The sequence below is a fragment of the Lepisosteus oculatus genome, chromosome 2 (assembly GCF_040954835.1).
Source record: "Lepisosteus oculatus isolate fLepOcu1 chromosome 2, fLepOcu1.hap2, whole genome shotgun sequence".
Classification (NCBI taxonomy): Eukaryota; Metazoa; Chordata; class Actinopteri; order Semionotiformes; family Lepisosteidae; genus Lepisosteus; species Lepisosteus oculatus.
Window position 1 is genome coordinate 31,269,005 of NC_090697.1, and position 18,052 is coordinate 31,287,056.

An 18,052-nucleotide genomic window follows, 5' to 3' on the forward strand; every position below is an offset into this window, starting at 1 on the left:
AAAACCATTTATTAAAGGTAAGCAAATGTTCGGCTTGCAGCCAAAATAGACTGATGGCAATTTCTTGATCTGAAGCTACATTTTTTAAATGCCTTTCCCGGAAATAAGGATCATTTTAAAATCTGCTAGGTGACATTTAAAAATACTTTCTGCAAAAGATTGTTCAAGTTAACAGAAGGAACTAAATAACTTAAAATTGTCATCCTTTAATTTTGTTTAAATAATAAAAAGTACCTATAGTACAAAAATAGTGGTATTATTCTGGAACAAAACACAGTCAGTAATTAGAATAAAATGTATAAAATATATAATTTTCATGAGAACTGAGCCCCCAAATCAAAAGAGGTTATGGATAGTTGAAAGAGAAAAGAAAAGACAAGCAATAAGCTAGATGCTTATAAGAAGTCAGGGTTTTCAAGCCCAAGTAATCACTGACAGCTGTTTCTATCAGCTACATGACAACATTCATTACAATTCAATACTTTCATCAGTGCCTGAGATACAGGCTTTGAATACTTTCAGTTTTTTTCTCATGAACTCCCCTAAACCAGGGAGAAAGAAACATTTTTTCCACAATTGTCATTTTGACAGCTGATCTCTGAACCACAAAGAAACAGCATTTCCTTAGGACCCGGGCCTTACACTACATGTCCACTGCTGATACTTCCTCAGCCTGTGATGTAGTGAGAGGAAGGCATCATCTGAGCTCAACACCCTGGGCAAATGGTGGGGCTTTGAACCACCTGGTCAGTGAAAAGAGTGGCACAATTAGACATGGAAAGGCTAAAAGAGTCTACAGCACTTGGAGTGAAAGGAATTCCATGAGAGGGAAGAGAACTGTGAAGACAGCCCGTGCGTGGAATTAGCCATGCTGCTGGCTGTATCCTGCTGGCTGCTGGCTGCTGTGATGCGTATCCTGGCCAGCTGGGAGAAAGAGGTTCAATCGTCACCTGGGCTCCAGCCTGCAAGGAGAGAGGGTGCTCCACAGGGCAGGAACTCTTGCTAGGGATGGATCGGGCGGATGCTGCAATGAGATGTGCCACTGAATGGCTTACAGGACAAGCGCTGAAGTGCATGTGGGAGCATGTGTAAGAGGAAGGCAATGCCCAGGCGAGGTATCCAGGCTAGGGCAGAGGGCAGGATCTCGACAGCACAGGGTGAATCAAGAGTATACCCTGTATCTAATTAGCTGCTGGCTGGTGGGTGGTCAAAAGACTGAAGAAAGGAACCAACAAACTGGCTGTGTCCGTGTCAGGGACGCCGCAGTTTCTTATTAAGGAATATCCCTGGGTCATTCAGCGGAGGAGTAGTGACCAGAAAACAGAGTATGAGAAATGTACAGAGGACATTGGATTGAAAACTCGAGTGCTGAGTATCAGACGACAGAAAGAGAGGTGGGAGACCCAAGGCCGATTTAAAATTAACACTACACCTAGTGATGAAAGAGAAAATGTGATGAGGTGGCAGGAGAGAGTCCTGCATATGAGAAAACCTCAGGAAGATGTCTGCTTAGTCTTACCCAAAAGGGAAGAAACAAGAGTCAAGGGTCTGGAAGGGACTAACTCTGCCTCAGGCCTTTACAATTACTCAGTATTATCTCCATAGGAGCCTATCCTAACATCTCCTTTCTCTCCCATGGAGTTCCGCTTACTTACACTTTTTCCATTTACACTTGACTTAAACCAGGTGGCCCCACCACCTGGTTTAAGTCAAGATGGTAGCTCCCTACAGAAGTCCCTTTTTTTACATTTACGTTTCAGTTAGAAATGAAAATTACTCCCAGATTTCACAATAATATTTTGGTGATACAACATAAATATTCTGTACATTAAATTAACAATTAAAAATTATAATGACAAATAGAAGCACAACAATCACATTATATATTTTCTAATGACAAGTTTATATTTGTTACTGCAAGTAGCTAATTATAGGTATTTTCCAGTAAAATAACTTAGTATCATAAATTTGTTTATGAGCCACTTTCAGTGTAAGGAAATTAGAAATTCTGTTCTGGATAATGCAATGATCAAACCAATACATTCTATATAAGATTCTGAAAATGCACATTGCTAGCAGGCTTTGTTACTGCTGTGGTAAAACAGACTGTAGTTGTTTTTATACCCCTATATTCCTGAAAACATACAACAGAAAATATACCAAACAGAATGTGAATTTGTTAGTTGCATGATTTATCTACTCTAAGGACAACTGAACGTTTAGTAACACGGTACCTGGTGATATTTCCTCTCCAAGCACGGCTCTACAGTTCTTACAAATCACTTTGACATTTTCTTTGGGTTTCTGCAGAGGAAATAAAAACAACAAAATTATTGTCATGTCTACCGTAGAGAATATTCTGAATTAAAAAAACTAAATATTTTAAATGAAATCTTCTAAAACATTTACTTGAACTTTTTCTTTAAAACAATTAAAGAAATAATATGTTAAAATCATTTAAATCATGCAAACTGTGTTATATGAGTCTTTTATCCGTTTCGTTGGGGAATGCAGACTTTCCATTGCTCAGCACGACTCAAACCAGAAAAGGGTCAAATCTTTTTCTGTAAATTCACAAATACAACTCTATAACGTAAATGAAGCTTAAATGCAAGAAATTAAACACGATTAAAATGAAATATGAATAACATATGCAAAACAAAAACCTATGCAGAAAAAGCTTTGCAATGAGAGTATTTAGCAATTAAATATCTCCTTTGTAGCCAGGAAAGGATCAGATTAATGAGGTGTTCTTACTTTAAAACAGGCTGCACAAAAGTATTGCCAAAATGGATTATGAGGCCAAGGGTTCAAACTGTATTGGTTGAAACCCATGACATAATCTACGGTCAGATGAAAGTTTAATGAGTGCAGCTGTACGCTGTAGAGACAGCGTGGTCATTAATCTGCTTTCCAGGTTGCATTGCATTCCTTCAAACTCACAGTCTTTTAAACTCCGTTTATAGATCTGCAGTGCTGCACAGTTTCTGCTGTTTATAATTCAAACCCAAAATGTGTTATCAGGGATGCAAGCTATCAGGTTTCAGGTCATTTACAATGATTGTGCCAGGCTGAAACAATGAGCTTCTGCAATATAAGCAAAGGATTAAGAGCAAAATATGCTTTAATCCTCAGCAGAGCATAATGCTTTCATTACTGCAGAAAACACGAAAACGCTAATTCTTCCATATCTGGCAGTAGGACAACAAGGAAAATGTGTTATCCACAATCTTGAAAAGGGAAGACCGTCTCCATGCTTTTCAATCACATCTAGAATGAGTGTGCATTACTGAACAACATTATTTTGTTGATTGCTAGTGCATAAATATTTTTAGTAAACTGATGCTCGACCTTCAACAGAAGGAAAACTGCATAATTTTGAACAAAAACATTGTATAATTCACTCTCTATCCTATACACATACTGTGACTTGTTTCGGATTGACCTCCACATAGCTACCAACTGCTTTCAACCAACACTTCTTTAAAAAAAAACTTGCTATGTTGCCTGGGAGCATATAATTTTAGCAAGATAATATAAGCAATCTTTCATCTTCAACAAACTATTTATTTTTACAAAAGATACCCGCTATAACTGTGTGTAACACAATAGTGTCAAAGCATCTGAAAAAAAAATGTTGCATATTCAATTTTCATCTAAGTGTATTATGCATAATGCAATGTGCAGACTTAACTACAAAAAGACTCCACAGATAACAACTGCACTGATTGGGTCACTTGAAAATGAATAATTACTTGGCTTTGGCTGACGTCACTTTCCAGTGTTTCTGGCTCCTGAGTTAATGTCCCATTGTTATCCCTCTCCCAGCTCAGCAGAATAAAGGTGTCACCAAGCAAACAGTCCTCCTTCCTCGGCAGCAGCTTCTTCTTGGCGAAGGGATCAGGGTGGCAACACCAGTCGTCCACCAGTGCATTCCAGTTTCCATTGGGCAGGGGAAGCACTCTGTTGAACACCCTGCAATCAAACCAGTCTCCCTCCTCAGTCACAGTGTCTTACTACTACTAGCAGATCTATCTACTAGCAGTCAACTATTTACTAACAGATCTAATCTATTTTAATGGCCATAAGCAATATGCTAAGCAATATTTATATACTACATATGGACACATATGTTGCATGTGCCAATTTTGTGATAGACAATTTTCATTTAAAATGTGTTTTATTTCCCCACGTTGAAAACAAAAAGCACACAAAGGGACAGTGACAACGATTTCAAATCTCACTCACTGAAAACATACTCTTGGAATGGGTTAAAAAGAAAATAAAAAAAATATTTGAAAGTTATAAATCCTATGGAAGTTTTAAAGGCTTGTTTGTCTTCTGTGCCTTTCCGACCATCAGTGTAAACATAATTGTATTACAAGACTGACAATTTTATTCTTTAATTTATTTTATGTAAAAATGCTGCCAGCCCTCCTTGCTTCATGCTGTTTAGTGCAAGACAAAACAGATGCTGTCTTACCTCTGAAAGAAAAGCAGATAGCTAAACGCATTTGTCTTAACACTGGGACATTTCAACTGCATTGTTTGCAAAGAGTTCAATTAAACTTCAGTGACTTTCCCTTCAAGTGCTTGTAAATAAATCAACCTCTGCCCTTACCTCTCCATTAGGACCTGCTCCCCACAGGACTGGCAGACAAGACAATAACTCTTCTGAGCTTTCAAACTTTCAATCAAACTTGGAGGTGCTTCTAAACACATTAAAAAAACAAATGAACATTTTTTGTTAACCTTGTACTTGGCAAACCTATGAAATACAGCAGAGCAGAAAACATCCTGAGCTATAAATGACAAGCAATCTGTGCAAAATTGGATTTTGTCTGGCAAGCATTTTCCTGCTGTCCTTGTACAGTTTTTTTTTATTTTCTCCCATAAACCTAAGATACCCTGCAAGTAAAAGAAAAAGCCTAAATAGTTACTGAATATCTTCTTTGCATGAAATGCTGGGGATTATGAGGGGCATTGTTTTTATAATAACTGTTCACATCAATATGTATCCACCTAACACACACACTGGCATTTATATCTTATCCTGAGACTAAAGTAAATATTGTTAGCTCCAGTCTAAAAGATACTAGAGACTGCCAGCAGCCATGTCACCCTGCAATTCAAACCTGGCAACACACTGAAGCTCAGTAGGTGTGAGCGTGGTCAGGACCTGGATGAGAGACCTCCTGGGAAAGCTAAGGTTCATGCTGGAAAAGTTGTTAGTGGGGCCAGTAGGGGGCGTTCAACCTGTGGTCTAATGTGGATCCTTTTGCCCCAGTATAGTGATGGGCACACTATTCTGTAAAAAGGTGCTGTCCTTCTGATGATATGTAAAACCGAGGTCCTGCCTCTCTGTGGTAATTAAAATTCCCAGGGCGTTTCTCAAAAAGAGTAGGGGTGTAACCCTGGCGTCCTGGCCAAATTTCCCATTGGCCTTCACCAATTATGGCTTCCTAATAATCCCCCTCTGTGAATTGGCTTCATCACTCTGTTCTCCTCCCCACTGATAGCTGATGTGTGGTGAGTGTTCTGGCGCACTATGGCTGCCGGTGCATCATCCAGGTGGGGCTGCACACAGGTGGTGGTGGAGGGGAGTCCACATTACCTGTAAAGTGCTTCGAGTGGAGTGTCCAGAAAAGCACTACATACATTTTTTCTGGTTGCTTTTTCAAATGATAAATAATTAACTAGGAGTAATATCTGACTCTGAATAGAGGCCTTCATAATCATTGAAATTTGAAAGAAAATTAAATTTCCCTCCAACACAAGATAAATAAGAGTTTATTATTGAATAACATACACAATACACAATGGTGTTGTATAGTTACAGCTTATCTCCTTCATCTAATGGATTTATGCAAATAACAAATACAAAAGCACAGCTTTAATTTTATTTTTCCGTTTCTGTGTTGTTAATGTTGTCATCAATTCTTCCATCATAATAAAAGAGTGCCTTAACATTTCACCTGAGATTTGAATTAACTTGTTTTAAAGGCTTTCACTTACCACTAGTGCAGCACAAAATCTGAAGATATTCACATTTTTGCAAACTGCAGCAACTGCAGAACCAAATAGTGACCATGACCTGAGCACATCCATTTTACAACGCAAACATAGCTTTGGGAATGTTTCGATAAGTATATGCCCTGTGATATTTTGCTATCTTTATATTGTTACGTCTTGCTTTCTCTGTTATCCTGGGCAGATCATCATTGTAAATGAGAATCTGTTCTCAATTGCCATATATAATTAAAACAAGGACTCTCCTGGTTAATTTCTTCTTTATATTAAATGGATGCTGGCAACCAAATCTTAAACCTTGAGCTAGGTTTAAGAGTATAAACTCATTTTTATAACTCAGAGAAATCATGCTGGCTCCACAATATTGTAGCCCTGTATAATAGGTTTTGGACATTTACTCAATGGAATAGAAACATTCTTGTTCCTTTTCAATAGACCCCAGACAAGCAAGGCCCTAGCCCCGTACATCGGATATTATCCTCCTCTTTCACACCTGATACTCCGTACCTGTGTCCTGATCAGCATGCAGCTGCATCCTTATGTGAAGCCCATCTCCTGCTGCACTTGGCACTTCCCTGCAGGAATCCTGGATGATGGTGACCCCTGCTGGCAGCTGCAGATCCACCAAGCATCCAGGTGTCTTTATTTCTAGAGACGACGGCCCACACAACAGTTGTACCTCTGACAGGTCTTTGGCAAGGTCTTTGCTGCAATGTTACAGAAAACCGTGATTAACAGGCGGTTTAAGTTCGTATACACATAGCTCTTATGACAGATTTCACAAATCTCTACCCACAGTGGCTCGGTAGTTCCGCAAGTCAGTCAGTTTAGTGTTCCTTCTGACAGGTTTCTGTGATGCAGCTGTGGCTTTGTACTTCATCAAAGTCTCTAGAGTTAAGCGATAAGCGAACCCTTACAGGAATATATATTAAGATTCAGGGGAAGCCTCGAGCAAGTGCATTACTACACAACAAATGTTACTTTCAAAACAATATTTCATTTTTCTCACCTTAAATAAAGCAAAATTTACACAGATGGCTTCATATACAAGAATTGTCTAATACCAAGCCTACCTATGATCACAATACAGTACCAAAGAGCATTGAGCCATCCAGGAAAATATACCATACTTGTATTTATTTCAGGATTATTTCATCAGAAGCCCTGAGTGGGTAATTTTGCTCCCTCATTATTTTATGAATCCTTAAATCATAGGAGTTTACCTGTGAAAAAATGGTGGCAAGTTATTTGACATGCTCCAAAGTGGCAGGAAAATGTAGTATTAAAACAGAACTACATTTTGACACTACAGACAAAATCTGCTGTGGAAAGAATGTATCAGTGGTGTGTAGTGATAGACTGTAGGAACCCAGCAAGGACATTAATGGATTGTCTGGCTTAAATTCTATACAATAATAAGAAAGTTGTTACATTACATTAAAAATCCAATAAAATGCAGATATTGAGATATGAAATTGAGATATAAAAGCCACTATTACCAGAGAAAGAACACTAAAATGCTTTTGAAGTGCACCACAGATTCAAGATAAACATTACATTTATTCTATGAGCTTTGCCTGTCACACATTTCAATCACCTGTAAATAACTTTCTAAAATTTAAAAATCACACTGCATTAGTTATTGGTGCATTTATGTCAGATTTCCTTACATAAAATATCGAAGCCTAGTTTGTTCAACATTTGCTTGCACTTGGAGAGCAGAAGATGCTCCTATGCTAAATCCACTAAGCAGAAATGTCTAAGTTACACAACAGGTAAAGGCATTGAATCCAAGTACTGCATGAACGCTACAATACAGGCACCATAAGTTCCAGTCTAGGTTACGTTAGTAGTCTGCTGTGACTAGGATTCATCTCCATTTACCACATGTGCAATGCCCACTAAATGTATTTATACCCCTGAAGAAGCAGTAACAATAAATATCAAATAATAGAAAACTTGACAGATTGGAGAATGTTTCTTGCTTGAAAAATTCTAAAACTGTAATACAGTAATCTGTACATGAGACAAGATGTTTGGGATGTAGCTGTAAATCCAAAAGACCAGTTGGAAAACACACTGGTATTTTCAGAACACAAACTGCAGAAACCCACCATTCAAAGTTGCCAGCAAGAATGTGGCTTTTATAGCTTTTGCAAATGAAGTCACCTCTTATAAGAGCCAACCACAAAATATCTTGCCAGACATCATTTCAAAAGACAACTGAAACAACGAAACATTTTTGTGGAGAGTGTATTATCCATCAGAAGGTCCTGGAGTCCTAGTCAAGACAGTGGAAACCATAGACTCCAACAGGTACCAGGACATTTGTCCCTAAATACCAGTTCTTTATGTCTGGTTTGCTGTTTATCCCACACTGAAGCTGAATATCTTGCATGTATAAACATAATTATCCTGAAATATTATCCAATACATGGACTGCACTGTCTGTTGTTACAACAATTCCATGTAGATCAAAGCTCTTTAAATGTGTTCAAAATACTGTAGTGGATTAGATTACAACGACAATAGCATGTAGATGTCTAAAGCTGTAAAGCTGGTTTTTACAGTCCTCATATGTGCAGTGTAGTTTTCAATGTGTTACAAATATCACAACCACAGCTTACCTTCTGTGGTTTTTCCCGTATACACGCTCCACCATCACCAAATGATTCAGAACAAAGATTCAGTCAAATAAAATACAGCCATTTGTAAATATCTAATGATTATCATCCATATTGATTGTTACACTGCAGTCAGGTTCCCCAGTGACATATAACCATACATAAGGGTCTGGGCAAATGAGCATTTGATGATTGTAATCTAGCTGGTTAAGGTTCTTTTAACAAGCAACTACAGTAATGGACATACACAGAGCGCCCATGCGGTAAACTAAGATTTTTAAAAGGCTTTTAAAAAACTTCCTCATAAAAACATTCTTGCTGCTTCATACACACCACAAATTCTTGGATCACTTAGCTACTGGCATCCAAACAATCTAAATGGGCCAAATGGCCTCCTCTCATTTGTAATCTGTCTTACGTTCTCTGGATCTCCCAGTGATGACCTATTGCTTTTGCATCCAAACTGTGGCTGCTGGTGTGCGGAAGCTACTGTATCATTCATGAGGTGCTCTTGGTCATAAAACAGTGTTGACAGGATCATAGCTGCTTTCTTTTAATTAGTGGAAATGCTACAGTTCAGTGAGAATGATTATATAGGTTATTGTCCTGCTTACTATCTTGCCTGTAGCAATCTTGACTCATAAGCTTGTAATTTGCTCTTTCACTTAGCCCTGTTGTCACTGTGCTGTAGTTAAAACCAGAAACCGGATTTCCCCCATCCTGTATGTGCAACAATTATCTTTGCAAGTGAAAACTCACAATCATTGATTTTTGACACCTCTTGTTACACTTTTATACTCACAAGCATTACTAAGCATGGGTTAGTAATTATGTTAATAATTGATTCTACACTGCTGGACTTTATCTAATGAGAAACAAAAAACTCTCTTGCGTTTTTTTTCCAAATTGGTCATGGAAATAAAAACAAGAGAACAAACATTTAAAATACGTTAGAATATGTTGTAAGTTACACATAAAGAATGTGGAAAATTCCTCAATTGTTCTATATAGGCAACATATTGAAGTAACTAGGGGGAGATGAGCTTGAGGCAAAGTTAAGAGTTTAAAATCTGCAAACACCTCTCAGGAACGAGCCCACATTTCCCTCTGCTCTCAGTGAGGCGGACTGCTGATTTATTTTCACGATCTCACCACTCCAGTGCTTCACACTGTGCCAAAGGGCAGGACTGAAGGAGGCCAGGGCCCCCACTGCATTCTGACTGTCAAGGCCAGGCTGTAATTGGCCACTCATAGCTTAATGAAGTGGAATGTCCTTTTCTTTACAAACAATTATTTTAGTTCATGCCTGTGTTTGCTGTTTTAATAAGCGGCTTTATAACAGTTTCCACGAGGAGCTGGAGAATTTAAAAGCTCTGTGTTTTAAGACACTCGTAGAATGAATACTGTTTTTGTTTTTAATAGGACAATTGTAAAAAAAATAAATATTTAAGTTCATAGTGAGGTTTCAATTGACATTAAATACATCAGAACATTTCTCATTAACATACGAACATTGATACCAAAATATGAGGATCGGGCTCAAATCTGTAGAGATGTAGGGAAAAGCTTTAGCCTTTTCCCAGATTTAAGATCATGTACAATGATTTATTGGGGATCAGGAGAAGTGTACCCAGTATTGGTCCTACATAACAATATCAGGAGTTTATATTCAGTTTCAGCATCCACTTTCTAACCTGTTCTTCTAGTTCAGGGTTACTGGGGAGCTGGAGCATATCCCAGCAATCAACTGGTACAAGGCAGAGTACACCCTGCACTGGACGCCAGTCCATCACAGGACAGGCACGTAGACACAGATACGTGCACACTCTTCCCTGAAGCCCATTTTCCCAGAAGCTAATTGACAGTAAGTTTTAGGACTGTGAGAGGAATCCGGAGCACCCAGAGGAAACCCACATGATCCAGGGCAGAACATGCAAACTCCACACAGATAGAAACCCAAGTGTGGAACTGAACCCTAGTCCCAGCACTGTGAGACAGCAATGCTAACCACTGCATCACCATGCCACCCTCAGGTACATCAGTGTAATGAAAATTTTTAGAGTTGTATCATTTTTGACTGGGCATTAATCATTCTATTTAAATAATAGACAATGTATTCTTGCATCCATAAAATATTTCTGGCGGAATTTTCTTTAACATATTTGGATAAAGTGAATGAAAATGAGGGAACTCATTTTGCAAATCCTTTGGTTATGACAGCCATTGCACATCAAATGTTCTTGTAAAGTGCGTGCAGAACTTTCAGAAAATGACCTTCACGCCGGGAAGAGTCAGGTGTTTTGGAGCTAGTGTTTGGTCTAAACTGTATAGCTGCACTTGATTATTTCACATTGCCTTTGCTGCTGGTGGCAACTATGTTCTTTGAAGCATAAAAGATCTAGAGCTACACGGCAGATCCTAAGCCCTATGCAATTATTTCCTTTGTACAAAGTAATATGTCTCTTACCACTTTCAAGACAGGCCTGCCCCCAGAAAAACACATCTCATCTCTATCTCCTCATCTCAGACCCTACGGGACATTGCAACGGGGACTATGACAGGGCACTGGCAGAGCAATGCTGTGAGAGTAAGAGAGGAAGCGGCCACACACAATTAACAAGACGTGGTGAAACCAGGGATCAGGACATTACCACAGGGCACATGGCAGGCAACAAAGAGACGCAAGCAACAACAGATGTTTACTCAATAATTCATTGAGAAAAACAACTGTTAATTGAAGACTTTCCTACAAAGAACCACTGTTTACAGATCCAGTGAAAGGTACCTGTAATCAGCTTTGCAGCAGCTGCCATTTGCAATTGGAGACTTGAAGGTAGAGTAAGGGGGGGAAAAAGTAAAGGCTGGAGCAAGATAAAGGTAACCAGAAAACTGAAACCTCTAGTAAAGAAAAATAACTGCACAACTAAGGGTCCTCGGTCATTTTGAAGATTTAGAACAGACATACATCTTTGTGTATTGTTGAGGACAAGGTGAAACATTAAGCCTAGTGAAACATACTGTACAGTATACAATAGTTAAAAGGGAATACAGGCAAAAAACGTCCAAGATACCATACAATTCAATTCAAGGTACCAAAAAAAAACACTGCCACAATTTTCAGCAAACTATATGAATTACTTTCAAACTGTATTACCCATTACTTCATATTGGTAGAGAAAATCACTGCTAAAACCCAATACAAATATTCCACACTCAATGTGAATGGAAAAGTACAGCACTGACACAGTTTACAGTCACAGGTTCAGCAAGTAATTCTTAAACGTCTAAGTAATTCTTAGACTGCAAGACATTTGTATTCAGGGTAATTAATGTTTCTGGTTTGAGAACTGTTTGAGAGAAAAAACAGGGAATACAGGATCGCACAAACAAGCTATAATTATAAGATGTGAAACACTGAGCAAGAAGTGATCCATGAAGAAGTATTAAAAGTCTATAATGACAGAATTGTCATCTTCTAAGCAACTATACAATGCACTAGAATAAACTGTTAGAATATTGCAAGCAAATACGGTCATTAGAAAAAAATATAACTGGAATCAGTCCGTTGAAGAGAGACCAGATACAATCCTGAGCTTAAAGAAATAGCCTACACTGAAAAGCAAAAGAATATTTAATATTTTTTGTCATAAATACAGAAGACTAGAATGTGATCTAACTCAAGTATGTGAAATTCTCACAGGTAGCGAGAAAGCCAACCCATTTAACTCAGGATAAAAAAATGAACCATGACTCATAGGACACGAGTGAAAACTACAAAAAAGCTCATTTAAAATTGAGAATAGAAGGCACATTCTCAATAAAAAAGTCAGGAGTAAGGAACAAGCTACCCAGCCATGCTGTCAAAGCTAATACCTTGACTTTTTTTTAAAAAAGGTTGCCTGGATGAGATCCTCAGATTAGCTACTGGGCGAGATCGGCCTTATTTCAGATAAACTTTCTACAATTTTTAATTCATCCTAGCAGTGTGTCATGAAGCAAATAGTTTGCCCGGGGCATTCCCTATGCACTGATTCAAGGCAACATGAGGCAAAGGCACTGAGGTATTATTCTCAAGAGGAGTACTTGCACCACTCCTTCCTATTCACAGACTAACAAGTTGGAAAAACATAACCAGCAGACCCTAAAGACCTCTGTGAATGACACAAGCGGAGAGCAAGAGCAACATCTGCAGAAACTTCTTGAAGGCATTCCAAGAACACACAGGGATCTCATCCTTTGATGTGATTAAGGCAGGAGTGAGACAGCTCTGTGATATGCTGGATACTGAAGGTACAGAAGGTGTAAAGTACATCAGATCACAAACGGCTTCCAAGCTGCAAAGGCCTTTAACATCATCTTTGGATCAGCACCCCTTACAAACGTTAGGAAGGAAATCCTCCATGTGCTTGCAAGAGTAAAAGAAGACTGATGTTATTACTGATCCAAGACAATGATACACAACTATCCAACTACAGGAGAGGGTGGATGGTGCTATACACATAACAATGTTAGGCCACAGCAACAGCCACAGGAAGCCAAAGAGCTTATGACATGCTGGACCACATTCAAATTACTCCCTTTATCACATCAGTTCAGCACTGGCTGTTTTTCAGCTCGACTGGTTTTAGGATGAATATCAAAAATACGCACCTGGCACTTTTCAAATAATGTGGTCCTTTACAGTATCAGCTCAGATTATCATCTCAGGCTCTCGGAAAGTTTTGGCTAGGACTAGGAAAGCAGGACTTACAATTAATGGAAAGATCATATGCTGGAAACATCTGAAGAGTAATACTTAGGTTACAGCTTTGACATCAACATTCCACTAGCACAGAGTCCACAAGGTTAATAACACTGGGGAACGCCTTCAAGCAGCCAGGAGAAAATCCTTTCTTGATTTGATAAATACCATTCATTCTAGTATCTACAAACTCTGAAGCAGCAGCAATGCTTGTTTGAACACTAGCAGCTGAGAATTAACGAGTGCAGCTGAAGAATCTGATTAGATGTGATCCTGTGCTATACAACATGACTTCACTCAGCCCTTTGGTATCTACTGTACGTGGACATGCCATGCGGATCTGGGGTACTGTCTGTGTGGAGTTGGTATTTTCAACCCATGTTTGCGTGGGTTTCCACCAGGTGCTCCATTTTCCCCTCAGAATCCACAGACGTACTGGTAGGGTTCAATGTTTTTTGGGAAAACTGGCCCTAGGTATAAGTGTGTGCAGTTATGTCTGCCCTGAAATGGACTGGTGCTCCATCCAGGGTGTTCCTCACCTTGAAAGCATTGCATGCCAAGCTCCAGCACCCCCGTGACCCTGAATTGGATGAAGCTGTTAAGGAAATGGATGGATAGAATGATAAATAAACCCACCTGGTTTCCAAAAAGTATAGGTGTCCCCAGCAGTACCACCGACATCAATGGATCCGGGGATGAAAAGGAGAAAGAAATTATACTCTTTTAAGAAGTGATGATTTAGTGAGGCTCTAAATATTAAGATACATACACATGCATATTTTTAAAACATGCAAAGAAACCAGATAAACATTAAATGCGTTCCAGAAAAAAAATCTCACACTGCCATCTGGTGGCAAAGAAAGGATCTGGACTCTTTACCTATATTATCCAGAGACGGTAATATAGGTATCCCCAGTAATTTTAATTACTAACCAAACAATAAATGATATTTTAGAACAGAGGAAATTATTGTTTATTTAAGTTGTATCTGAGTGGTTTTTTTTATAAATGAATTATGTATATGTAATTTTTGTCTTTCATAAATGTGTTTAATAGTTTCAGTGAATGCCCTCTTTGTCTTTTGACCCACTTCCTTAAGCACCTTGCAAGAAAATCGTGATTATCAACAGGTTGATAACGTTGCTTTCAAGTGCCATTTAGTATCATAAGGACTCAGGAGCATCATAATGTTTTCAGTGTTTCTGAAAAACATCTAACTCTTCAAACACCTAATTCTAAATGCAAAAAAATTACTTAAATTTCTTAAAGTTGATTTCTTATTTATTCACTTCATAATTCTTTTTTCTAATTTTTATGCTTATCACGTCCACTTTCACATAAGAGATAATAAGCACCACCACAAAAAGTATAAAAAGACATTCATATTTTCACACACAATGTCTTACCATACAAATCACAGCAATGGTTCCATTTCATTAATAGGAGCAAGACATGGACTATATGGACTAGTTGTAACATCATATACACCTTTTGTGAGACATGTCAGCAATTCCATCAAGTGGAGATTTACAGTGATGGGTCATAAGAGTTGTGACAAATTCAAAATTCATGAATAAGCAGTTTAAAGCCTTTTATATTTACATTTACACAACATTGCCAGACAGTTTGATATATAGTTTTCACATAATAGGGATTTGTAAGCACAAGCATATCATTGAAAAAGTCTCGTCACACTTAAAATGTCACGCGTGCTCTTTTAACAGATGGATCTAAGATGTGAATGAAGTTCTAACTTTGGAAACAAAAGTGAACATAAACATTTTCATAACTGTAACAATTATTTAACATGTCCTTCTTGTTTTCAACATTGAATTGGGGGTGTACCAGACTGACTTGTCTTTTTAACCACAAATACTGCCCAAAAACTTTTATGTTGACATACTTCTAGGTTATGAAGTTTCAGGATCTAGCAATTGTAGCCCCAATTTCTAAAAATAAATCTCACACTGATATTTTGCTTCGTTTCTGTTTGTCTCGGCTACTGACGATGCATGCATTCAAACACAAAGTAGCCAAACAAACGAATTAAATTGTCATTAACTTGTTTCATTATTCACTTGTTTAAAAAGTTTATCAATTGTGAAAGGATGCTAAATATAATCGTGAGTTTATTATCTGTTCTTATCTGAACTCTTATTTTCTTTTCATTTCTGATATTGCAAGTGTAAAGGTAACTAAAAATAGGCTGTATTCATTATATTTGAATCAAGTTAAAATCACCGAATATTAAAGAAAATCGAAACATCAAATGTAAAGTAATAGCTTTATCTGAAAACACGAGATGTAATACTTGAAACTGGAACCTAATTTATTACTTTCAATACAGCATGTAGCACACTAATAAAATATTGAAAAATGGATTAACCTTAAGACCAAAAGTCCGCTTTGCAGTCGTGTTCTCAACTCCAAAAAGAATCCACTCTGATTTTCTGTTTTATCCATTATTTATTTTGTTTTAATATGATGGTTTTTAAACAATCACAGTCTACCACAATCTTCACTTCACCGCACGTTTGGAATCATCAACAAACCCCTCATGAATCCGGAAGAAAATTGCCGCCAGGGTCAGAGGTTATGAAAGCCTAGAGCAAGCGGTAAAGAATTGTACAGCGACATCTGCGGTGAGTGTCTGTAACTGCTTCTCATGGCAGCAAACTGAAAAAAATCGATTTTGCTTCTTTATTGTAATTAAAATCTTTTTAAAGGAGAGGGAAAATAAAGTAAATTAATTCGAAGATATATATATATAATAAAAACACCACCTTTAAAATAACTTTATATACAATTTAAATCATATATACACAGAATTGACTGATTAAGAGTATAATTAAATATGGAGCAGGGTTCTCAAGCTCGATTCCTGTGTCAAGTTACACTGTTATATCATTGTCTTATATGTCCATCCATCAATTTTCTAACCTCTTCATCCCTTTCGGTGTCACGGTAGCCCGCAGCTATACTAGCAAGAAATGGACGCAGTCGATCATGGGTCACACAAAGACATGCACACACTCGCATCACACACCAATTTTCATAGAACCCAGTATACCTACTAATACGATCATGGAGAGGAAGTATAAACAGTGAATTAGTTAATTGCACCACCATTAACTATACATATTTACAGTTTTGAGAAAACTGAATTATATTGTTTTCTGCATGAATGGCTCCTAAAATGTGATCTGATCTTAGTCTAAGTCAGGATAATAAATACAGTCTTATTTACCAAACGACACAACATTTTACATTGCCATATCTTTATTGAACAAATGATTTAAACAATGTGTAGTAACTAGTGGAACCTTCTTTATTGGCAATAACCTCAACCAAAAGCTTTCTATAGCTGCTGATCAGGCCTGTGCAGCACTTAGGAGGTATTTTTGGCCCATTCCTCTATACAACACTGTTTTAGTTCATGTTTATTTTTGGGATGTCTTGCTTGAATGGCCTGCTTCAGATCACACCACAGCATTTAAATGGGATTGAGGTCAGGACTACAATTTGGCCATTCTAAAATACAAATTTCTTCTGTTTGAGCCACTCTGTTGTTGATTATGTCATTGTCATGTTGCATGACCCAACTTCTTTTGAGTTTTAGATCACAGACAGACACCCTGACATCCTGCTGTAGAATTTCCTGATACAACTTGGAATTCATTGGTCCCTCAATGATTGCAAGCTGTCCAGGCCCTGAGGCTGCAAAGCAGCCCCTCACCCTTATACTCTCTCCACCCTGCTTCATAGTTGGGATGAGGTTTTGGTGTTAATATGCACCAAACATAATACTGTGTACATTTACCAAAAAGAAAAACTTTTGTCTCATCTGTCCACAGAACATTGTTACAGTAGTGTTGTGGAACATCCAGGTGGTCTTAAGCAAACTTGAGACGGGCAGCAATGTTTTTTTTTTTGGAGAGCAGTGGTTTCCTCCATAATAACCTCCCATGAACACCACTCTTGTTCAGTGTTTTTCTTATGGTACACTCATGAACACAGAAATTATCAAGTGCAAGAGATGCCTGTAGATCCTTAGCCGTCACCCTAGGGTTCTTTGTCACTTGAAGATTATACGGCATGCCCTTGCACTAATCTTTGTAGGACTCCCACTCCTGGGGAGAGTACCAACAGTGGTGAATTTCTTCCAGTTGTAAACTATCTGCCCGACTGTGGACTGATGGAGGCCCAAGTCTTTAGAAATCCTTTTGTAACCCTTTCCAATCTTATGAGTTTTAACAACCCTTCTTCTGAGGTCCTCTGAAATCTCTTTCGATCTGGCCATGTTGCACTTCAACAAAATTCTGTCATAAAAAGCAAGTAACCCCTTGTGTGATTTTTTATATGGCAGGGCAAGTCAAACCCACACCTGAATCGATTGGAACACCTGACTCCAATTACCCTCTTTTCAAGATGTCATTATCCTAGAGATCCACCTACTTTTTCCATCAGTAGCCTTGATTGTTTAAACCATTGGTTCAATAAAGATATTACAATGTAAAATGTTGTGTGTAGCACCCTAAGAAGGCTCCACAGCTGAAACGTTGTGTTTTTCTTCTCTTTTCAGAATTGGAATAAACCTTTACTTGTTCCTTTGCATACTGACTATAGTTTCTAATCTAAATATAAACTTGTTTACAGA

The 18,052-nt window shown here is 38.1% G+C and overlaps 1 protein-coding gene across 2 annotated transcripts in view; it reads right to left on the minus strand.

The window, feature by feature from the left end:
* The window catches only part of ube3d (ubiquitin protein ligase E3D), a 41,533-nt gene extending 25,587 nt beyond the window's left edge, over positions 1-15,946 (minus strand). The window contains exons 1-6 of one of the 2 annotated variants that reach the window (XM_069178596.1): positions 15,782-15,946; positions 6,538-6,737; positions 4,622-4,712; positions 3,756-3,975; positions 2,235-2,304; positions 3-1,024 (exon numbers count right to left, since the gene is read on the minus strand). In XM_069178596.1, the coding sequence (XP_069034697.1) occupies positions 708-1,024; positions 2,235-2,304; positions 3,756-3,975; positions 4,622-4,712; positions 6,538-6,737; positions 15,782-15,858 (975 nt within the window). In that variant the 5' untranslated portion in view covers positions 15,859-15,946 and the 3' untranslated portion in view covers positions 3-707. Of the gene's footprint in view, positions 1-2; positions 1,025-2,234; positions 2,305-3,755; positions 3,976-4,621; positions 4,713-6,537; positions 6,738-15,781 lie in introns of those variants that run through there. The other variant, XM_015356602.2, reaches the window with a different exon arrangement.
* Positions 15,947-18,052: the final 2,106 nt, after the last annotated feature.